Here is a 22,156-nt window from a genome sequence, read left to right as displayed (position 1 = left end):
TTGGATGTGCTCCCTTAGTCTCCACGGGTTGGGTTGGGTACAATGACCGCATGCGTAAATACTAAAAATTATATTTCGTAACCTATGTACAACTCATTACAACTTAGCGTGGGAACATCACGTGTTGCAAGTTGTACCAGTTGCTCGACAGATTTCGGAGGCAACGTAAGTTGCGGCTAAACCTCGGAGAAATCATGTGAGCGACTGGGAAGGAGTCTGGAACTATAGTGCCTTTAAAGTGCTTTCAGGACATATAATTATTTGCAAAATTGAGGAAGAAATGATGGAGAAAAATGGAAAATACTTTCGGAGACCCGAGAAATAATGAGAACTGAATTGATGGGAAAGTCTGAAAATTGAATAGGAAAGTGAGGGGAAGCCTTGTAAGCATTGTTATTTTCTGCTGTTCTGATTTTTCCTGATTGTTCTTGGTCTCACTCCCAGCTGCTCCTGGACCCTCCCAGGAGCTTTCAGGAGCTTCCAGGAGTATTGAGGAGCAGCTGGGAATGAGACCAAGAAGAATCAGGAAAAATCAGAACAGCAGAAAATAACAATGCTACAAGGCTTCCCCTCACTTTCCTATTCAATTTTCAGACTTTCCCATCAATTCAGTTCTTGGGTCTCCAAAAGTATTTTCCATTAGCTGCTCCTGGACCCTCCCAGGAGCTTCCAGGAGTATCCAGGAGTATCCAGTAGCAGCTGGGAGTGAGACCAAGAACAATCAGGGAAAATTAGAACAGCAGAAAATAACAATGCTACAAGGCTTCCCCTCACTTCCCTATTCAATTTTCAGACTTTCCCATCAATTCAGTTCTCATTATTTCTTGGGTCTCCGAAAGTATTTTCCATTTTTCATTTCTTCCTCAATTTTGCAAATAATTATATATCCTGAAAGCACTTCAAAGGCACTACAGTTCCTGAATTTTTTTGATTTTTTTCCCTAATTATTTTTTTCAACTTTTTAGAAGTCCCTATTTTTCAAATTTTCCTCATTTCCCTCTATATCCCCCCTCATTCCCCCCCTCATTCCCCCCCTCATTCTCCCCTCATTCTCCCCCTCATTTCCCCCCTCATTCTCCCCCATTTCCCCCCCTCATTCTCCCCCATTTCCCCCCCTCATTCTCCCCCATTTCCCCCCCTCATTCTCCCCCATTTCCCCCCCTCATTCTCCCCCATTTCCCCCCTCATTCTCCCCCATTTCCCCCCCTCATTCTCCCCCATTTCCCCCCCTCATTCTCCCCCATTTCCCCCTCCCCCATATTCTGCCAGCCCCATATTCTGCCAGCCTGAAAGTGATTAAGTTGCCAGATTAATCATATATCAGGCCATAAATTTTGACTGTGTATTGGTGAGTCTCAGTGTCCTTGATATATAGTATAGTGTTTGATCTAAATGTTAAGCAGTGTCTTGTTGTGTTAGTCTTGTGGTAGGAGGTATTCATGGGGGATCTTCCCTCTTTTTTTCCTTTTTCATTTTCAAATGCTCCAGGAGCTCCCAGAAGCTTCTCACCCCTATACACTTTGAAGCATTTAAATTGTATTTACTGGATATGTTTGTGCACAAAGCAATGCTCCAGGCCCTCCTGGGAGCATCAGGAAATTGTCGCAGTCAACTTTGGACACTTCTGATGATCCTGTTGCTTCTAATACAATGAAACTGGCCAAATTGACCAATTTCCCAAAGCATTTTAGTAAAGGTGTCACGTTTCAATTCAGTTCAGAAGTGAACTCAATTGTTTTCAAACCATTTGAAGTGAAACCCTGAGGACCTTTTGCTGATGAGTGCCCTGGAGTACCTAGCCAACTCCAGAGGAAATGGGCTGTTCCTGGACCGGCCAATCTCCTCCTGATTCTCCTAGTGCTCTCGATACTCTGGAGCACTCAGGAGCATAACAATTTTTTGCTGATGCGCCTCACCTCGCACCGGAGTTATTGGATGATGTTGAGAGGAGCGCTTCAAGTGATGTGTATGCTTTTGGATGCACTTGTCTTGAAGTAAGCACTCACCAGATCCCTTTCTTCAATATCACTATTGGGATCTTGTGGATGCTGAGACGTTGTTGTGCATAGATATTGTATGATTTGGAACCTTACCCCCACATTCGCTCCGATGGAGCTGTCCTCGATGCAATTCACCGTGGGGCATTACCCTTTGATTTCATGAATCATCTGGCTCCTACCTCTACATCGAAAGTCGAGACACTGTTTTGTGATCCAAATTCCCTTGTACCTCCCTTGGTGGCTGAGATACTTACCTCATGCTGGAACTTCGAGCCTGGGAAACGACCCTCTGCTCTTGAGCTTCGAGAGAAATTGGGTAATATTGGGATTGGTGGTTCAAAGTAGTAAAGTCATAGTGAGATGTGATTATTCCAGACTCACCAAGGTCTCACTCTCGATGGTTGTGCGGTTGGCCATTTTGATCCTGTACTTATTATGCTCTGGGCCTTGTCCTAGTCCTTGGTCTTCGGCATCCTGTATATCACATCCCTTGCTTTGCTTGTGCCCTGGTTGGCAGAGATGTTCAGATTCATGCTATTTTAATTTACCCTCGAATGCAACCGTTTTATGCTTTGAGGAACTCTAGCAGTTCTTGTAATCCAGTGTCAAACCCCAGTAAAGGATACATGCAATCTGGATGACGGATAGGTACTTGCGGCAACACAATTTGTTTACATTCACATGTTTTGCAGGCTAGGGGATACATTGCTTAGAATACTGTTCCGTCGCTTTCAATGTCAATAGGCGGTCCACCGGTGCTAGGTCGCTTTTGCTTCGCAATCTCACGCCCGCCCTTCCACGTTGCGCTTTCCAGAATTTGCGGTAACGATAGATTCGTTGCCCAAGTTTCTTGCGGATGGCAGCAGCAATTCGGTCCCTAATACCCCACGGCGCCACGATTTGTTGTTGTATCTGTGCAGTGTTAAAGAAATAAAGAACGTACAGGCATATAACAGTCATTGCTCGCCATTCGATAATGGCGGGTGTGAAGGTTGGAAACGAGGAATGTTGGATGAAGGATCGGGATAGAAGTTGGCTAATGAATCCTTTTTGAGTTTCAGGACTTCAAAGTCAACGAGGAGACCACCTGCGTCGAAAAATGAGTTTCACTACGCCCGAACTGAGTCGATGACGGGCTTCACCATTTCGATACTCTGGCAAACCAGTCATATCCTCAAGACCTTCAACTGTCCAACCCAACACCTTTTCGATCGGTTCAACCAAACTGTATGTTAACCATTGTGTAAGTTTATGGAAGGGAACATAGTCGTCGGCATCTTTTTCGGTGCTTTCGTTAAGCACAGCACAGTGCCAAACGTCCCCGAGAGCTACGCCAGCAAGAGTGTTGCGTACGGGCCAAATGGGTCGAAGACCATAGATGAGAGCATGGAATAAAGATGCTACGTGGATCCCTCTCTGGTTTGGTGAGAAAATTTGGGACTCTTTTTGGAGAAAATCTGTGGCACTTTAGATGAGGAAGCACGAATGGGAACGTCAAGGTTCGACAGCTGACCAACAATATTTCCGGACGTGCGTCGGGTCCGAAGTATTCGGTGTTTCGTTTCAACGCCCCTGCGAGGTTGACTAGAAGACTGGTACGGCCTTCAAGACCCGCCATGAGGTTTGAGTTTGTGTCAACTTGAAATACAGATGTGGTCTTCTCGACGGTGATTCGAGATAGTCCGGCGGCTGTCGAGGAATCAGCAAGGAAGCCACGCAGAGCGATGTCATCATACTGACCATCAACTCTGAAAGGTTGTTCGCGGTCCCCCGAAAAGTGCCCTTCCACGAAGGCGTCAAAGCTAGCAACAGCAAGCCCCTCCGATCTCGCAAACTTCTTGCCGCTGCTCTTTTCTGTGTATGTCCAGACGTTGCCAGCGCCAGCATCAAGCAAGACAGAAACCAAAATAAGGTCGACCAATCGCTTCGTTTGTTCTAGTACAGGGACCACAGTCTCCTTCCATTGTGTAAGCAGAGGTCTGACGCGTTCTCGGCCTGCGTCCAAGTGCCTCCATCGCCCGTGGGGAGGGATCTGGTAGAGCACAAACGCCCCTGTTCAAAATGAAGAGATAAGGGGAAGGCAGGAAAATCATACAGTATCGAAATTTTCCCCAAAGTCTCTCTTGTCGAGCAAGCTGATCGGATGCGTTCAAATATGCGAGCGTAGTAACATACCTTGATGATGTCAATGCAGAAATCAACGACTTGATCCTCTTTTTCAGGGAAGTACTCGAAGCAGTGGAGTTTCCCTTGAAGAGCTTTTCCATGCACGCGTGAACATCGTTCACGAATGGCAGGCAAGGTCTGGAGGTATGCGGCCTTTTGCTCGGGTGGTATAACCAGGGAAATATTCATTGTGAAAGTGGACAGATGGACGCAGTCCCAATAATGGGGACTCTCAGAGCTCTGGAACGGGAGAAGAGATGAAGAGAGCGATCACCGTGCTCGTCAGAATCGTTGGGAGTTGCCAAGGTGCTTGTCCTCGTTTGGAGCGAATGCTTATGCGTGAGAAACCTTTATTGATCGGTCGATCTCAGGAACAAAAATTTCGAGCAAAGCGTATGAATTCGTGACTTCAATGAAAAACTCTGATCAATGTATATATATGTATGCCGAAACTCCTGTTTATGAGATAGGAGAGCTGAAAAGAAGATCGGAACGTAGCACTAATTTCGTCCCTCCCGTGACTTCTCTCCCCTCGTGAAGCATGCATTCGCGACCGTGGCTAGTGCGATATCAGAAATTGTTGCGACGCGGGTGATACGTCTTGGGCTGCTTACCGATGCAATAAAGCGGATCCTCGCCGGAGCGGTGCAACTATTTCAGTCATGGTCTGCCTTTTTCCATTCGTTGGCTTAAAAAAGACAGTCTAGTGATTTGGTTTGGTGCAGTTAGTCAAGTCTGACCACAGGCTTCAACCGGCCCACAAATCCACTGACCTCTCCTCCCTCTACGCCATCTTCCCTTCCGGTAACGTACACAAGGAGAGTCCACTCGGACCAGACCCTCACCACTCGGACCATCAGCGTTAACGGAATCATCATAGTGTCGGCCAAAGTATTGTCCTTTTGAGTATCGATATAACCGAATATTTTCGTTCATCCCACACGGCACTGGCACTGGTTTCTGGTTCTGAACGAAGGATGGGACGTTGGAGACATATGGATGAAGTGCGGAATACAGTGTCCGTGCAAAGGAGGACGAAGCAATACTTAGTCGGTCTGCAGAAGTGATTCAGATTTGTTAAGAGCAACATTAGAAGCGCCAAGGACAAACCATTTAGTCTGGTTGCTTCTCCGCGCTTTGGAGGGGGTGTTTTTACGAGATTCAGCTGGCCTATGAATTTGGCAAAGGCAGCACACTCGGAATGGCTGAGGAAACCCTGAGCCCATCCATCGTCCAGCTTAGCCAAATGCCATATCGATGGCGATGAGATAGATACAGACGTGTATAATCAGGATCTGATTCGGCTCATATTCGACACAGACAAGATCTTCCTTTGGGGCGATCTCTGGCCACTCGATGGCGGTATCAAGGACAGTTGTCGTGGATCGAATTTTTGGTTTCGGCATTGCGTCTCCTATCCTTTCGAAGAAGTGCAAGAATTGGTGTCCGAGGTAAATGACCAGGAAGGCGCGCCAAGTTTCCTGAAATGGCCCCCGTGATTAAACAATCCCATTGCCACGTGATGACCGACCCCTCATTGACACAAGCACCCGCATTCGCCATGATGAACGAATCCGAGCCTTCAACGCTCAAAACGCGACTGAGGAGGGCCTCTGCTGGTGCATCTCAGGAGAGTTCTCCAGTAAATTCTATGTCTCAAACAGTAGATGAGACTGCTGCGGTGGAAATGCGAAGGGCTCGAGCTCGAGAGCGACAGCGGAGGAAACGGGAGAAGGACCGTGCTAAGAGAGCGAACTCAGGTCAACCCGGTGAAGAGGCGCTGAACAACGAAGAAGATCAGTTGGCGGAAGAGGAAAAGAAGCAGCGAATGCGTGAAAACGCGCGAGCCAGGCAAGCAAAACACCGGTTGAATGTCAAAGCTCGACGGCTAGCCGCCTTTGATCTTCCTGTTGAGTTTTCTGGGGGTCAGGGTTCGCCTCTGGTAAGTAATGTTCTTCATCTCTGGAGTCCCTAATTTTGGCTCGCAGGAAATGGTTGACAGGATCGACCCGGCACTTGTGGCCGAAGGGCAGAATATACAACCAATCCCTACACCACCTCCGTCCATGTTCGGGAACACCTTGATGCTCGCACTTACTTGCTCTCCAACACTGAAAGAAGCCTTGCTACGCTTGTATGAGATACGAAGCGAGGATCTGCCTTCATTGGAGGCAACTATCTCCGCTGCCTTCGACCATTGGAATCAAGAGGTACGAGGAAAATAGTTCCATGTAAGGTTTCAACAGCCTAACTGAGTGACGTAGCGGCTTGCTGCCACGGGAAGGATGCAACCTCCCTCGCATATCCTGCCGCCAGAGTTACATGTGCCATCACACGCTGGTTCTCCCACCAATAGACCAAACTTTGCTTCGACTAGCTCAGCACCGCCGCGGCCTCTTGTGCCCCATCCTCATCCAGTAAATCCGTTCACCGATCACCGATACTTTGATACCACAAGTATCGACGCTAGCTTGAAGCGCAATGGGCATTCTAATGGCATACCTATAATGGATTCGGTATATCCGGAAGGTACCCTTGAACCTGCTCTTGAAAGAACTCTGTTCATTTTCTCCTAGGTCCCATCGAAAACCCGCCCATTGGAATCCCACATCCTCATGTTTCCACTCCGCCACCAGTTTACGTTAGGCCTACAAAGCTCTGGGATGACCTCATCCAAGCGCGAGAAAAGGCTTTGGCTAAATATTTTGAGACCATACCGGGAGCGCTCAGCGGTCGGTCGGGTCGTTCATGACCACTTCTGTAAAGCAAACACCTTTGTTAGAGGCTCGTTGCTGGTCGGTTCAGCCTTCTGACTCGGACGACACGCTAACACCTCCTTCCATGAGACCCTAGTCTCTTTACCTTAATCCGTGGGACACTTTTTGCTGATCCTGCAATTATCACTATAATATCCCAACTCTTACCGGCCGGCCACTTCCATAGCTCCTATGGAGATCAGGATTAGAGCCTATCATTTCGACCCCTCTGCCTGGGAAAGATCCTCATAACCGAGCTCTTTATGTTTTTCGCTCATGCGTGCTCATCATCTCGCAGACCCGTTAAGCGGAGCACCTGTGGGCTGGATGAGCTATTTCTCCAGGGGCCGTCAAGAATGCATCTGCCATCCTACCAAGTGGTAATGCGCGACAGGTTTATCCTTGACGCGCAGATGTGTGAATTATGCCCCGAGCCCGAGTTTAATGGTTTCTCCCTGTATCAGGGACTCGCAGGTCATATTGAAAGTGTCCTACACCTGTCGTGAATCAGAACTTGGTTGGCGGTGGAGATAAACGAAGATGGGCATCGAGTTTTCGGAGGCTTCGACTGCTCGCAGGGAATGGATTGGAACAAGTGGATCACGAAGATTGAGACTCCCTTTTTACGTTTATACTCGCCGTATGGTTCATCTTCACGCCCTGTTTATTTACATTCTTGACGCGTGAGGGCAGCTATGTATATATAGTGATCGACACGTGACATGGCACTTGTTTACTCCAAACAACGCCAAACTATCTTCTGTCCATTTGCCACCCTCTTCAGTAGGAGAATACAGGGAAGTAGTGTGGAATAAACCCAAGGGTTTGGCTGTCTGTGAGGCCGCCGGATTATTCATGTCTTCTACCTCAGCGTCCGCAACATCCACTCACTCAAATGGTCTGCAATTGTGGGTTAATGAGACGCGTCGGCAGCTCGCACTGGCCACTCAAGAAGATGAATTCACCCACTACGTTCAGTCTAATGGTTTCAACTGGTTGGCTAGTTACGTTCAAGGTGTATTGAGTGACGAGTGAGCATCGTTCGCGATCAGTTTATTTCGGTTCTCAGCTCACGCCCGCAACGCCTAGGTCTATTGTCGAACTTGCAAAAACACCAGGCAGGCAAAAGTCCGCCAGGAAAACTCGCTCACACATGGTGGCTAAGGCGGCATCTGCCGTTAAACTCAAATCCATCAATGTGAGCCAGGCGGATGTTCCGCGACGTGATCAATATGACGTTCTCCTCGTATAGGATCAGCTTCAACGCGAGAAAGAGTTTTCAAAGCCGTTATCACCGATATATTCCCCAAAAAACTTCAACGAGCCCTCATTCGAGCGAAGAACAGTGATAGCGATGAAGATTCTGAGAACGTTGCGCCGTTGCCAGCTGTCAAACCTCACATGGCTCGCGTCAGAAGCGGCTCCCCTGCTGTTTTTGTTCCAAAACGAGGAAAAAGTGTGAACCTTGTCGCGTCGACGCCCCCCTTGTCTTCCAAGAAGACACCCCATTTACTTGGCCCCCAGTCTCCATCTCCCGCGAGGTTGCTTCCTGTACAGCAGATTCGGGTCGTGGGGAACCCCCTGCCTTTCCCAAATCCGTAACTGCGGTCCCCCGTTCATTTGATGAGAATACACGAGTCGTCTCCGAACTTGTGGAACCAAAGGCTGGTCCAGGGGGAGGCAGTCCATCAACGCCTCAGAAGAATCCACCTGTGCTACCTATGCCAGCTACAGTCGAACATAGCGCCGCAAAGCGTGAATCAAGGAAGAGCTTCGTTCCAGAGTCCCTTCCACCCACACAAGCCCCATCTGGCATCAAGTTAAGCGATTCTGACGTCCCCCCTGAGTCGCAATTCCCCACTAAGGAGCTGATATTTTCTCGCGAGTCGAATCTCCTTGCTTCGCATCCTGTACTGGATGAGACTCACACGGCCCCCTTCTCTCCGTCCCCACAAGCGGGGCCATTCCTCCTCGGAGTGGGCAAGCTTAGTGAATCAGAGCCTCAGTCGAATGCTCCTTCAACCGTTGACGCCTTCAGCGTAGATTCACAGAGAGAGTCGGAGCAGCAACTCTCTGTGATCCCTGCCTCTACGACCCATTCAGATATTATCGTCCCCACTAAGGAAGACAGTTCACCTTCGGACTCAACCAAATTTGGAAGGGGCTCCTGGATAGTTCGCGCTATGGGAGATTCTACGAAGACAAAGCCAACGCCAATGCGGTCGAATTCAAATCTTGCTTCAATGTCCACTTCAAAAGCTGCGGAAAGGGACACCAGTACCCGCAGTTCGGCACCCGCCATTACACCTCCGAAGGAGCAACGTGAAAACTTCCCGAGTGTGAAAAGGAAGTCAGATGACATTGGGGAAGATGGGTTATTGAGTCGTCCAAGCAAAGTCCAGAAGGTTCAATCAGAAGACGTTCCCCGCGGTAATCCCGTTGGACTTTCTGGGTCCCACGACATTTCAACCTTCAATGGCCAGCCAGTTGCGGGTCCTTCTCGTTTGTCGGCTGCGCCCATCCCCATGGAAGCTGCCCCAGTGCCAAAGTGCGGACTTGACAAGCTCCGCGAAATGCTGCACGGCATACAGCAGCCACATCGTTCCAACGCTCCCTTAAGGGCTTCATCCATACATCACACGAGCTCAAACGTGCCCCAGGCCAACACCCGAACATTCAGCCTCAGTGAGCTTGTTGGGGATCCTGACCGGAGTGAGGCGAATGGAAGTGATGATCACGATGTGTCTGATGATGAGAGCGCCCCTAGTAGCGATAAGGAAACATCGCTCGAAACTGGAAACGATGAGCGTGTAGCCGCTCCAGATAACAGAGAGACAGATGATGTGAGCTCTGATGTTGAGCTTGAGAACGTCCAGACCGAGGACGATGCCGTCTTGATCAATCCCGTTGTTAGCTACACGCCTCCTGATTCTCCCCCGGCGACTCGCTCCAATGACAGCATCATTAGTCAGGCTTATTCCATCCCTGGGGCTGGGTCTTTAATGTCCACTGCGTCCGAAAGTCGTAACTTCAGGTCAACATCTTCGATAAAGCTCGTAAGCGCTAACCAGCCGTCAAACGCTCCACCATCGCCTTCCCCACCTCCCCCCGCGGCCTCCCCGCCCGGTTCATCTATGCTTTCGGCAGCCCTGGGTACCCTTTCCTCCATGATAACGGTACCTGCTCAATTCTTCTCATCAGCACCCAAGGCGCCAACATCTAGCCCACTCAGATCGCAACCTACCACAAACTTTCTAAAGCATAATCCTTTTGCGCCCTCACCCGAACCTGGACTCGCCTCGTCCGTCGACTTGGCAATCAATCCTTTCCTCGTGTCGCCGACCCGGCCCACAGAGGATTTCCATCAGTCTTCACAGCCGCGCAGATCCCGGACACCCCCTCGAACCCAAGTTGAGTCGCAGTCAACAGTCTTCTCTCAGGCTAGTGGTGCTAGCTGGTTCGCACCATCAAGAACTGCGTCCCATGTGTCCTTAAATTATGAAACTGATATCACGGAGTCGCAAAGTGCTGAGTCGCAAAACGTTGCGGTGCAACATGACACCCAGGCACCCTTTAAGACAGCGACGGCACTATCAGAGCAAGATCTGGCTTTGCAACAAGATATGACGACAGCAGCAGTTCCGAGCGCTGCGGTACCCCAGCCACTGAAGGGCTCAGTATGTCTGCGCATAGATTTATTGGCAATGGGCCTCACTAATACCTCGCAGCAGGATTTACAAAGGCTCGTTGTTGTTATTCCGAGCTCCAAGTGCGTGTGGTTAGAATGTCGATTAGATCCACACTCATTCTCATTTTAGTCCCCGCCCACACTCGGTTGCTGAGAAACCTACGGGCCCCAAGAAGGTTCAGAGTCAGAAGCAGATGAAAAAAATGGTTCATTTTCCTGCCTAGAAATTGCGCTCTTGCTCGCTCGGCTCATATCAGACCGTTTTTAGGATGTCAACAAGAGCTCTAAGACTATCCAGGAGGACGCTCAGAAAGCAACCTTTAATGTGCCGTCAAGTTCCAAACAGAAGCAGCCCCAACTTGAACCTGACGCAGCCGAGAAGCGCAAGCGAGACAAGGAGAAAGAAGAAATCAATGCGCCCATTCGCAAGGCTGTGGTACGTACAGTTTCAATTCAGAACACTTGCTGCTCAGGCTGGCCACAGGCTGATACGGAGGCTTTGAATAACCTCAAGAAACGTAAACTTGATGCAGAGCCCAAGGCAAAGGAAAGGTTTAAGCCTGTACCGAAAGCGCTTCATACCTTCAAGCAACCCACATCCCATACCCTTGCTCAACATTCTCAGCCGCAGCTAGGTCACAGTCGTACACAGTCCCAACCCCGCGCCATGCCCAACAAACCAACGCAGAAGCCTCAACAAAATGTTTCATCTTCCACACTCAAAGGATCGTCTGAGCCTCCCCGACCCGGTATCTTGACGAAGACAGCTCTGGCTATGACCAGCGCTGGTGCCAGCACATCGACGTTCCCAGTTGTCAAGCCTTCTCTTGATAGTCTGAAACAGCAGGCATCTCTCGAGGCGCTTATGGCACAGGAACGCGCCAAAGATTTGCAGGACCAGATTGAGAGCGAGAATATAGTTTTAGCCGATATTCAGAGCGAGTGAGTTGATCAGCTGAAATTTCCTCTTCCCCTGTCACTAACGGTAACGTTCAGGTATGAATTCTCGGATGAAGAGGGACCGCCGCGCCATGTTAATCATCCTAAATGGACCTATGGAGACCTGCTAGACAATGACCTCAAAGCCCAAGGGAGATTGGACCCGGATGGGATTTTTGGATCAATGGGCCCATTGCATATGGAGCAGGTGTTCAAACCCTCGAGGCCCAACAAGTTCCGTCAACGTACCAGCTCGGCGAACTGGAATTCAGGTGACGGATTGACTCAGCAAGAGATTGTTAATTATCGAATCAGGATGGGTTATGATAAACCCGAAAGGAGGTAATGAACCTTGGATGCATTCTGTTTGTTTTACACATACACATCATAATGTACAGCACACAGGTCAATGTTGAAGGATAGACCATTTATTGCTATTTTCGAAATTATAGTCAAATTCAGTAGTTCAAAAATCGTGCTTCTCTACGATTGGACCAGGAGTCTGACTTCCAGCATGCAACAATAGCCCCAACATGATGCCGCAACTTCCAACATCGTAGCACAGGATGCGTTTGAAGTCTTGGTATGGACATAACATAAGCCGTGACACTCGCTCATAATGCGTTCTCCGTCGATTTCTTTGATGACGTCGTATGATGATTGACCAAATCGACCGCGTTTGTTACCGCGACTGAATTAGTGCCATATCAAAACCCCGCTTACCGAAGCATTTATTAGCATTTCTGATCCCTCAGAGTATGTCGTTGAAAACCGTCATCATTGGTGGCCATGGAAAGGTCAACACCTCCATCTCGTCTTGTCTCGCATTGGTCATCTCAATTGTGCATTCTATAGGTGGCACTACGCCTGGGACGTTTGCTGGCCGGAGCGGGACATTCTGTTGTATCTCTCATCCGCGACGAATCTCAGAGTGCTGATATCTTGGAAACTGGCGCCACGCCTTTGACTATCTCGCTGGAGGAATCTGACCCTTCAGATCTCGCTAAAGTCTTCAATGGCGTCGATGTTGTGTACTTCTCCGCTGGTGCTGGTGGAAAGGTTAGCTAGCTCCGGCATTCAAAGAGCGTATGTTGAGAACCGTGCTGACCGTCCCTCGAGGGAGGAGCCGAAAGGACCAAGAAAGTTGACTACGAGGGTGCCCTTAAAGTCTTCGACGCCATAGAGAAAGTTGAGGAAAACCCGCCCAAATTGATTCTTGTTTCTGGCGTCGACGTCCGCGATCCAGACAGGATCCCGCACACTACGTATGCAAGGAAAAAAACACTGACCCGGATGATATCTCCTCACCCTGTCCACTCCGTAGAGTGAGCAAGACAAAGAAGTATCCAAAAGAATACGAGCTCGGATCCCTGACTGGATGCATTGGAAATATGAAGCCGACAAGAACCTCGCCGCCCGGACCAAATTCAACTGGTTCATCCTCCGTCCTGGTGGACTCGCGGACTCGCCAGGCACAGGGAAGGCTGATATTGGAATTACTCATATCTCTCAGCTCATACCGGTTCGTTAACACGAGGGTTGTGGGAATATCTCACTCACAACTTTGATAGCGTGATGACGTTGCACAGGCTTTGTTCTTGTTAGCGAACAGGAAGGATATCTATGGCCTGTCTCTTGATATCGTCGGTGGAGATACCCCTATTCAGGAGGGTCTAGATGCTGCTATTGCTAAAAGGGTGAAGGCCTTGGACGTTTCCGTCTGATTCAACCCCACTCTTGGTAGCATCGCATATGTTCTGTCGTGTGTGTACATTCATTCTGTATGAAGTTAGAAAGTCCTGTCGTCTACCTACAATTGCGAAACGGTGAATTAAGCTTTTCCCGAAGGCGAGATGTGAGGTTCTAATTACTGAGCACGCTATCGGATATCAAAAATCATGAAGTTGCGGTCACCCTACACATGGTTTGAATGAATTTTGTGTTGCGAGGTATAGCTTTAGCAATGACTGAGATTCGGGGCAGGGAACCAACCGGGACGGGGTCTTAGCTCAGTGGTAGAGCGCTCGCTTTGCACTTCTGGAAAGTGCGAGAGGTCTGGAGTTCGATCCTCCAAGTCTCCATGTTTTGTCCTCACAGCTTTATATAGTTGCCTTTCATACGGAATTCGGCTCCCGGCACAAAGCCGGATGTTCTCACTGAATTTCTCCTGTGAATAGTGTCTAGATATTACCCGATACCCAGTCCTTGTCGAATTCATCTTCTGGTGGAACTCCCCTGCAAGCAGGCCGGGTGGTCCCCCCGTTCCATGATTTTCTGTCCCACCGGATTCCGCCCTTTTCTACCCGACCAATTTTTGGCTTCCAAACCAATTAAATAAGTGGAAACACATTGGCAACTCCGAACTTGAGGTGGCAGAAATTAGTTACGAGGTGTTTACTTGTTGGACCCAGACCTGAACCCGCTGTAACGTATAGGGTATTAAAGAACATAGGCACCTAAATCAGTCGCAGGATCACATTTGCAAAGGGCATCCTTACATATCCTTGGCTGATTTGGCGGATGGGGATCAATTCCGTGTTCAATCCTCAGGAGGACTGGTCCGTGATCGTTACGCGATACTACGTAGGCGATCATCAGGTTCGCGATCGATCCGAACTTCTCCACTGATTTGATGCAGGAGGCATTGAGACATAGGCCCAAGTTCAGGTTCTAGCGCACCCCCCCCCCCCCAACTATATATATCTCACCCTATAATCAAGAAAATCTCACCGGAAACGGTCTTTCTGGATTCGGGTCAGTGGTTCAATGCCACTGGCACCATCGGGCTGATCTCTTCCAGAATCGTCGATCCAGTTGAAACATGGAGACGTCGGTACCATGCCTTGAGCACTTGGGGGGACATCAGCGACTCCGTCGTAGTATGCCTGTGCGGTCGGATGTACTGGATGCCCCTCACTCGGGCAACACTCGGGTACTCCGGCAGACGCAGCACAACAACTGATTTTTTTCCGGTTCGGACTTCTTTCTCCTCAGTCACGTGACCCGTTCACGGTTATTTAAACCTGAAAAAATTTCTCATCTTGGACGTTTTCCGACAACAATCGTCCGGTAATTATAACTTCCTCGCTTGCTTGACATCACTAGCACTGGTTGTCCAAGCGATTTGTTGAGCGAGGTTTCTGGAGCTGGAGGAAGACTAAGAGTAGGTCCGCTTTTAGCTCCTTTGTGTTAGTCCTTCAGAGGGCTATGATGCATGTTTGGAATAGCGGGACCCACATCAACTTTTTTTTTTTTTTTTTTACGCATTGTCAGAGGGTTGGTTTCAAAATGTGATATGTTGTATCTGTACTAGCCTTGTCCTTGAGGGAGGACTGCCGCTCCGATTCGATAGTAGGCGTAGATATGACCGTGTGGCCTACAAAAAGGTCCTGCCTTGTAAAAACCCTTTCCGGATCATCAAGTATATGATGTGGAGAGTGACGGCAAGCACCTTTCCCAGAATCAATGCTGACCAGAGTTGCACATCGCTGAGCGCTGCAACAAGTGTCTTCAGTTCGGGACCTGGGCGTGCTCAGGGGCTCTATACATCACTTCCGTGCAACTACGCGACTATTTTCACTTTCAGTAAAAAAAAAAAAAAAATCGGTGGCTCCCCCTTTCTTGCGCGGGACGTATATAATTGCATCGATTCTCGCTATATAAAAGAAAAAATCTCCTGTCAAGCGTTCGTACACAGGGCTTTCACATTTGACAACCACTGTGTGGTCAATGCCGTAGCTAGGTCATAGGCATAGGAAAAAGAAGCATACGAGCACCCTCACTTTAACGTTCGCCCTCCACAAACTACCAGGGAGAATTCCTTTTTTTTTTTTTCACGTTGGAAGTGCAAAACACCCCAGAAAGATCCCTGGTGCGGCACTACGTTCGTTCCAACAGACAACTCACCATTCCCACTAATCAACTGAGCCTCAATTAGCGGGAACGCAAAGTGACCTACCAGCTCCAGGGTGAGTTATAATTTTTATGACATGCACTACAAACTTAGCGTGCCAGCCTTTCTTGCCCGCCGGCCCCCCCCTTCTCACCGACCAATGGCTGGGCACGGAGCAGAATCCCTCCGCGGCGATTTTCGAAATATTGTTGGAAAAAAAAAAATTTACGGGAAGATCATATTCCGCATTGGATCTGCATACATACATACATACATACATACGGTTCCATTCGTTGGGGTCCCTGGTCATCGCATCATACTACTCTCTACTGGTGTGTGTGTGTGCCTTGCATGGTCGCGTTCCAGTGGCTACACAAGAACTCAAGGAGCAACTGTGCGCATGCGCAAGTTGCCGCAATGAGCGCCCAAGTGCCAGCTAAGGCTTCAATCACAGCATCTACGTCGGAACACATGCACACCCGCATCCGGATAATTGAGCAGCTCCTGCGTCATCTTGTGCTGTGAAGGTACTGCGCAGTGCGTACCACCCCTGTTCAGCGTTCTGGCACTTGATTTTGTTACACAAACTCATTGTTTGAGATGTTGATTCCCCCCGTGCGCGCGCGCGCGCGCGTATCTCAAGAACTCGATGGATCGACAGGTTCCATCTTGCTAGCCTGCTAGTCTGATTGGTGCTCCGGCCAGTTCTTTCTTGGTTCTGAATTACTATGGTTATTTTCGAGCGAAAAAAAAAATGGTTGCAGTCCCGGCCCGGGCCCTATCACCCCTCAATTGGTCACAATGACGTCGATGATAATAGCCCAATTGCTAGTTATACCGCGCACGGCCGCTCCTCATCGGTCCGTCACCGACCCCTGTTCTCCGCGCAGCGATACGCCCTCATAGTATGTGAAAAGTGTTTTTACGTTTAACCCCATGAGCTTGAGCTTAGTGGGTAATCAGGACAAATCAATCGTTCATTTGCATTTGCGCGAGGCACAAATGGACCTCGCTTGTACGCGTGATGAGGCGGTCATTAACCGCATGCTTTTTGTGCTGCAAAGCTAACATTCAGAAAGGGCACACCGAAATAATTTCTTCATCGTGTACCTTGAAATTTTTGGGACGTCAATCAAGTTAGCCTACATGTTAAGTACTAATGTTGGTGGTGTGGCCTATGTGTTTACTAATGTAGGATGCATGCAAAGGAAACCGATTCTTGTCCGTGTCCACCTTTCCAACGGATTAGTGTTCCTCCTCGGCCACTCACCCCCGTGAGGGTAACACGATTATGAATGTTACATCTCGCATCTGTGGTACCGTCCTTACCGACAACATTGAGCTCTCGCTAAACGAGACCTGGTCATCAGAGGAATATTTGCCGATCTAAGATTCGGGGGGATTTGTCAACCAACTTGACGATGGTGCATCCTTTCGGTTACTCCACCTGACACACACGTACACGAGGACAACAACCCCCCCCCTGAATTTTAGGGTTTAATGGCTGCAATCCGATGATCTTCGTAAAAACTCGGGATCGCCAGGGTCATGGGATTCACTCAAGAGAGGGCACACTTTAACCCGATCGAGTTCGAGGTGGATCGAGAACTGATAAGAATAGGGGCCATCGAAATTGCCTGCACCTAATCTGGACAATAAACTGACACTTTAGCTAAATTCGAAAACAAGCCGATCTTTAGATCATTCCGGAAATCTATCTTGTCCGCCCTCTGCGTTTACATGCAGAGCTAATCATCGAATTTAGTTGTTCGGCTTGGGAGATAGTATGTATGGATGTATGTATCCTCACAATTCCCAAACTAAGAATTATACCAAAAGTGGAAAATGCCTCCCTGCTTTTGCGGCTGGAGGACCCTGCATGGGCGCTTGTCTTTGTGCTTTTGCTTGCACAAAACCTTTGTTTTCTGAGCGTTGATTCGATGATTATACTAGTCGGATCACTAGCCAGGGGTGGCTGACTCTAGATCCCGCTTTACAACATTTCTCCCTAATTTTTTAGGCTCTCCGTTATAGTTATAGTCTCTCGCTTTAGAAGAGGGGCCTAGTGATAGTCTTTTATAAACGTTCGATCCAATGGAAAATATGGGAAACCATGATATAAACCGGCGCGCTAATCTTGGAGCTCTTCACAATAAGGGAATGCAGTGTTTTTGCGTGAGGGGCAGTATCGGGACGACATCAATAATGCCGCTGACAAGCGCGCGCCATCGCCGAAGCTAGGAGCCGGGGAGCTGTTCGTTACTCCTCGATCTGGGTCCTCTCGCACGCAATTAATTGATCTTCCGCTTATGCCATTTGTCACCAGAATAATACCAGTTATATAGGCTATTCACAATATGTGTATCGGGCGCGCGTAACAGCGGAAGCACTGCTGATTCTTCACTGCAATGCCTGTTGTGGGATTCCGCGCCCCTACATGAAGACTGCTGGTGGCACTGGTGATGATATTTCAAATAAGCTCCAGCCGCTGGTGTCTTTTTATGTCTGGGGTTGAGCGCTTTTCGTATGCGGCGCCACTTGAAACTCAAATAGCCTTTGGATATATATATATATCCACAATTTCAAATTCGAACTTCGGTAGTTGCCTCGATGTAAATACAATTATACATGCCCGCACCGTTGTCTCCAACATTTCCTTGTTGGTGGCTGGGAACCTCAGTGCCTATTATATTAATTTCTCCTGACCGGCTCAGGTAGGCAAGATCCCATCAGGCTTATTTATTCCTGATGTTCATTTCGAACTTGAGGGAAATGATGATAAATCCCCGAGGGGGGGGGAAAAGGAAAATGTCATACTATTACCCATCCGGCGTTCCCTCGTTTCAAACTCTGGTCTTGTTACCGTTGATAGGAGGCTCTCAACCCTGGTACGGTTACCTTTGATGGTCTAGCGTCTTTGCCATGGGTAATGGATGTCCCCGCGATGTCCCTCAGGCTTGGGGGACTCTAGGATTATGGAAGCTGTTCCAAACGGGATTTTTTCGGGATTCTCCCCTGGCTACGGAAGTGGGGATTTTATAGTTAGCCTCCCAGTCCGCTCCACCATAGAGGGAGGAAGAAGTACTCCCCAATCTGGCCCCCCACCACCCTTTCCATCGGATTCTGTTCTACAATGTCCTGGGATACACGATCCATAGGCTCAACCAGCGATGAGTATCTCAGCATCACGTCAGACACATCATCCTTCTCTACCCCTTCCTCTCCGACAAGTGAGAAGACCGAGTGGTTCGAGAGGAGTGATGAAGGAAGAATCTTATCCACTGGTAGCGCGGATGTTATCGACTTTGCTGTACATAAACTTCCCCCATTCCCGATCCCGCAGTTCCTTCGCAGGTGGACGATGCCGATGTTAGTACTCCGGATAAGTGGGTTCGTCGCGAACCCAGCATGATTCGACTTATGGGGAAACATCCATTCAACTCCGAAGCCCCACTCGACAAACTCTTCGCTGCTGGTTTCCTCACTCCCACGTCCCTCTTTTACGTACGCAATCATGGTGCCGTCCCTTACGTGGACGCCGATCGAGCCACGAATTGGAGATTGCGTATTTACGGATTGGTCGAACGTGAAGCGGAGTTCTCGATCGACGATCTAAAGGGTATGTTTCAAGTCGTCACTCTCCCCGTCACCTTGGCTTGCGCTGGAAACAGACGAAAAGAGCAAAACGTCGTCAAAAAGAGCGTTGGGTTCAACTGGGGTCCAGCGGGCGTTTCCACTGCGCTCTTCACAGGTGTTTACACTCGCCGACGTACTCAACTACGTGCGCCCCTTCGTCCAACTTTGGCAAAACATCATGTCGTATTCGAAGGAGCCGATACGGATTTGCCCAATGGACCTTATGGAACGTCTCAGACACTGAGAGATGCTGCGAACGTTGAGAAAGGGATGATGATCGTGTGGGGAATGAATGGGAAAGCGTTAGCACCTGACCATGGGTTCCCCTGAGGATGATCGTTCCGGGTCAGATCGGGGGGAGGTCGGTCAAATGGTTGACGAGCATCGAGGTTAGCGATAGAGAGTCTCAGCATCACGTAGGTTTTGCTTCATTTTCCATCGCGAGAATTTAGTTGAGTTTACGTCTTCACTACACTACACTACTACTACAGCTTCACTTCTTTGATAATAGGATACTACCCGCACAAGTGACTACCCAACAAGCCCGTGATGAAAAACACTGGTGGTACAATAGGAATTACCTTATCAACGATCTCAACGTCAACAGCGCTATAGCACAGCCCAGTCACGACGAAATAGTGGAACTCTCGAAGCCGACGAGAGCATCGTACGATATCAGAGGGTACGCTTACTCTGGAGGAGGGCGGGGAGTCATACGAGTGGAGATCTCGCTGGATCATGGTGACTCGTGGAAGATCAGTGACATGTATGTAAAATGAATCACTGTCCCGACCCCATTTAACAACCCGGCCAAGTGGGCCTACTGACAAAAAACGACGATCTTTTTTTTTTTTGTTTTTTGTTTTTTGTTTTCAGAGTGTATCCAGAGGATCTGTACCGAACGGTGGCACTTGAGAGCAAGTTTTACGGAACGCTGGACTTGACTGAGCGTGACACTAGTTTGTGAGTCGTTGCCCGCCGTTCAAAGTTCTTCTTTCCCTGAAATACTATCTATATATTCTTCCGGTTTTGGAATAATTAATATCGAAGCTGCTGGTGCTTCTGGAAGTATACTGCATCCATCGAGGAGCTATCGAAGAGTGATGTGATAATGGTCAGGGCCATGGACGAAAGTCTTGGAATTCAACCACAGGATATGTATTGGACGTAAGTCTCCTTTTCCCCCGCGCGCACCGAAGCCCCAGAACTCATAGTCGTTTCGCAGTGCCACCGGAATGATGAAGTAAGTTTTTCCTTGTTGTCGTCATCATTTGGGGGAGGGGGGGGGGGTTCTTTCGCAAGCCGAGGCATGATTTTTTTTTTTTTACTTAGCAACTGGTGGTTCCGTGTTGCTGTCCACCACGAGGTCAAGGACGGCGCAAATATTTTACGCTTTGAGCATCCAACGTTAGCTGGTGTAGCCCCTGGTGGATGGATGGAGGTAAGTGTGTGAATCGTTATTTTGTTTTTTTTCAGAGTTAAACTAACTCCGGTTCCACATCGTAGCGAACTAAAAATGCTGGCTTGAATCCTTTAATACCAGAATTTGGTGCTCCTAAAGCTAAAGAGCAAAATAACCACGACGCTGTTTCTCATCGGCCTCAATCTCTGGAAAGGCGCGAACAGGTTGCTAGCATGACTAACTCCGAAGCGACCCGGGTTATTCCAATGGATGAACGCCTCTCACTGACTATAGGCGAAAAAAGGAAATCCGTCTTTAGTATCGTGGATGGGAACGTTTACGATGGCATGGGTTTCTCCGAGGAGCATCCGGGAGGTGCAGACTCGATTCGGTTAGCCTCAGGCTCAGGCGAGGCAGATGCTACGGAAGATTTCGTTGTTATTCACTCCGACGATGCGAGAACCAAGTTGAGAAAGGTTTGTTTATAGTAAAAATGGATGTTTCGACGCTGACTGTAAGTTGGACTGACTCACTTTTTGTGTTTAGTTCCACATTGGGAAGCTTCAAGATAATGCTGCCACTGAACAACTACTAGGAGACGACACTGGCGTAGTACCCGACGACCCCTCGTCCGTATTCTTGGATCGACTAAAATGGAAGATAGCCTCCCGGGCCCTTGTCAAAATTACCAGTGTCCCACACAATTCCTTCATCTACCGCTTTGCGCTCGAATTACCAGAGCAACCCTTGGGATTGCCTGTCGCCAGCCAGCAGACCGTGTTTGCTCGATTGCAAGGGAAGACGACAACTGGCCGGAGATGGTCCAACGAGCGTACACTCCCGCCGTCTCACAACTGGGCGAACATCATGGTCGTATTGATTTACTGGTCAAGTTAGGTCCTCCTTCCTTCCCGGAATAGCTTGAAGAAGATGCGAAGCTGACTCCCACCGATATTAAGGCTATACCACCTGTGTGCTGCGTTCCCGCTCGGTGGGAAATTGACAGTCAGTTCCTATGAGCTTGTTGTTGTTGGCGATACCGTAGAGCTCAAAGGGCCTCTCGGTTCTTCAATCGTCTGGGGAGGCAAAGGCAATGTGATTTATGGAAAGGTGCTATCCCTCGAGGAAGACGAGATCTGGGCCGGGGCCTCATCCACGGGGGAAGTGGAATCACTCCTATTCTTCAAGTCCTTTGCAACGTTCTTCACGACAAAGAAGATTTCGGAGACGCATCTTTACCTCCTCGACGCAAACAAAATGTAGTTGGGTATATATTGTGGAGTCGAGAAGAGCTTGACACGTTGTACGAACAATACAGCGATAAATCCCAAGCTCAGGATACCAGTATCACCAAGGGGACGACTAAAGATAACGCCATACGCCTAGCTAGTCGACCACCGCCCGTCGAATGGGCTTCCGGTCCTCCAACGGATGATGCGATGGTATTTGTGTTATGCGGGCCTAATGGTATGATAAAAATGATGCGGTGAACTTGCCTGGGTGTTGGAAAGACTTGTATATATGGGATGTCTCCAAAGTGCTTTGTTGTGTTTTAGTTTTTGTTCTGTTTGGAAAAATTCGGGGCAGGTGCAAGTAGCACGGAGAGGTACTACTAGGGGGGCCAGACTCATCAGATGAACAAACAGATGTAAATAGCTGTCCTGTAGTTCCAACTTC

General features: G+C 48.8%; 9 protein-coding genes and 1 non-coding gene across 10 annotated transcripts; 7 read left to right on the top strand and 3 right to left on the bottom strand.

The window, feature by feature from the left end:
* Positions 1 to 2,709: 2,709 nt before the first annotated feature.
* On the bottom strand, positions 2,710 to 4,355 carry EI90DRAFT_3145476 (DUF1688-domain-containing protein; the record flags this gene model as incomplete). Its single annotated transcript, XM_039065296.1, has 7 exons — positions 2,710 to 2,849; positions 3,001 to 3,087; positions 3,143 to 3,457; positions 3,507 to 3,689; positions 3,741 to 4,032; positions 4,096 to 4,122; positions 4,176 to 4,355. 7 exons carry the CDS (start codon positions 4,353 to 4,355, stop codon positions 2,710 to 2,712), a joined length of 1,224 nt encoding a protein of 407 aa, XP_038916863.1.
* A 270-nt stretch (positions 4,356 to 4,625) lies between these two features.
* Positions 4,626 to 5,572, bottom strand: EI90DRAFT_3145475 (uncharacterized protein; the record flags this gene model as incomplete). Its single annotated transcript, XM_039065295.1, has 6 exons — positions 4,626 to 4,725; positions 4,781 to 4,869; positions 4,940 to 4,993; positions 5,034 to 5,221; positions 5,277 to 5,382; positions 5,447 to 5,572. 6 exons carry the CDS (start codon positions 5,570 to 5,572, stop codon positions 4,626 to 4,628), a joined length of 663 nt encoding a protein of 220 aa, XP_038916862.1.
* Positions 5,573 to 5,976: 404 nt separating this feature from the next.
* Positions 5,977 to 7,052, top strand: EI90DRAFT_857124 (uncharacterized protein). The gene is made up of 3 exons (XM_039068175.1): positions 5,977 to 6,376; positions 6,431 to 6,695; positions 6,743 to 7,052. The coding sequence occupies exons 1-3, from the start codon at positions 6,116 to 6,118 to the stop codon at positions 6,916 to 6,918; spliced, it is 702 nt and encodes a 233-aa protein (XP_038916861.1). The 5' UTR covers positions 5,977 to 6,115; the 3' UTR covers positions 6,919 to 7,052.
* Positions 7,053 to 7,664: 612 nt separating this feature from the next.
* On the top strand, positions 7,665 to 8,514 carry EI90DRAFT_856989 (uncharacterized protein). Its single transcript, XM_039068173.1, has 3 exons — positions 7,665 to 7,953; positions 8,012 to 8,120; positions 8,175 to 8,514. The coding sequence occupies exons 1-3, from the start codon at positions 7,778 to 7,780 to the stop codon at positions 8,382 to 8,384; spliced, it is 495 nt and encodes a 164-aa protein (XP_038916860.1). The 5' UTR covers positions 7,665 to 7,777; the 3' UTR covers positions 8,385 to 8,514.
* EI90DRAFT_857009 (uncharacterized protein) lies at positions 8,515 to 10,872 on the top strand. Its single transcript, XM_039068174.1, has 3 exons — positions 8,515 to 10,599; positions 10,654 to 10,691; positions 10,741 to 10,872. The coding sequence occupies exons 1-3, from the start codon at positions 8,644 to 8,646 to the stop codon at positions 10,832 to 10,834; spliced, it is 2,088 nt and encodes a 695-aa protein (XP_038916859.1). The 5' UTR covers positions 8,515 to 8,643; the 3' UTR covers positions 10,835 to 10,872.
* Positions 10,873 to 11,475: 603 nt separating this feature from the next.
* Positions 11,476 to 11,895, top strand: EI90DRAFT_2918444 (uncharacterized protein; the record flags this gene model as incomplete). Its single annotated transcript, XM_039054654.1, has 2 exons — positions 11,476 to 11,552; positions 11,607 to 11,895. The coding sequence occupies 2 exons, from the start codon at positions 11,476 to 11,478 to the stop codon at positions 11,893 to 11,895; spliced, it is 366 nt and encodes a 121-aa protein (XP_038916858.1).
* Positions 11,896 to 12,307: 412 nt separating this feature from the next.
* EI90DRAFT_2918629 (NADH(P)-binding-domain-containing protein) lies at positions 12,308 to 13,273 on the top strand (the record flags this gene model as incomplete). The annotated part of the gene is made up of 5 exons (XM_039054659.1): positions 12,308 to 12,346; positions 12,405 to 12,608; positions 12,669 to 12,814; positions 12,876 to 13,071; positions 13,121 to 13,273. 5 exons carry the CDS (start codon positions 12,308 to 12,310, stop codon positions 13,271 to 13,273), a joined length of 738 nt encoding a protein of 245 aa, XP_038916857.1.
* A 274-nt stretch (positions 13,274 to 13,547) lies between these two features.
* Positions 13,548 to 13,630, top strand: EI90DRAFT_t119. The gene has a single exon. It is a non-coding gene; the product is annotated as a tRNA-Ala (tRNA).
* A 262-nt stretch (positions 13,631 to 13,892) lies between these two features.
* Positions 13,893 to 14,500, bottom strand: EI90DRAFT_3055577 (uncharacterized protein). The gene is made up of 2 exons (XM_039060152.1): positions 14,258 to 14,500; positions 13,893 to 14,173 (listed from the first exon to the last, which is right to left on the bottom strand). Exon 2 carries the CDS (start codon positions 14,142 to 14,144, stop codon positions 13,989 to 13,991), a length of 156 nt encoding a protein of 51 aa, XP_038916856.1. The 5' UTR covers positions 14,145 to 14,173; positions 14,258 to 14,500; the 3' UTR covers positions 13,893 to 13,988.
* Positions 14,501 to 18,574: 4,074 nt separating this feature from the next.
* On the top strand, positions 18,575 to 22,095 carry EI90DRAFT_3289106 (Mo-co oxidoreductase dimerization domain-containing protein; the record flags this gene model as incomplete). Its single annotated transcript, XM_039067149.1, has 12 exons — positions 18,575 to 18,751; positions 18,796 to 19,379; positions 19,589 to 19,843; positions 19,954 to 20,040; positions 20,128 to 20,244; positions 20,303 to 20,320; positions 20,410 to 20,518; positions 20,584 to 20,955; positions 21,026 to 21,371; positions 21,486 to 21,738; positions 21,798 to 21,946; positions 22,067 to 22,095. The coding sequence occupies 12 exons, from the start codon at positions 18,575 to 18,577 to the stop codon at positions 22,093 to 22,095; spliced, it is 2,496 nt and encodes an 831-aa protein (XP_038916855.1).
* Between the last annotated feature and the right edge of the window lie 61 nt (positions 22,096 to 22,156).

This window comes from Cantharellus anzutake (genome assembly GCF_015039405.1).
Source record: "Cantharellus anzutake strain C23 chromosome Unknown EI90scaffold_20, whole genome shotgun sequence".
Lineage (NCBI taxonomy): Eukaryota > Fungi > Basidiomycota > Agaricomycetes > Cantharellales > Hydnaceae > Cantharellus > Cantharellus anzutake.
Note: the sequence above shows the minus strand (reverse complement) of the source record. Positions and strands in the feature narration are given on the sequence as shown.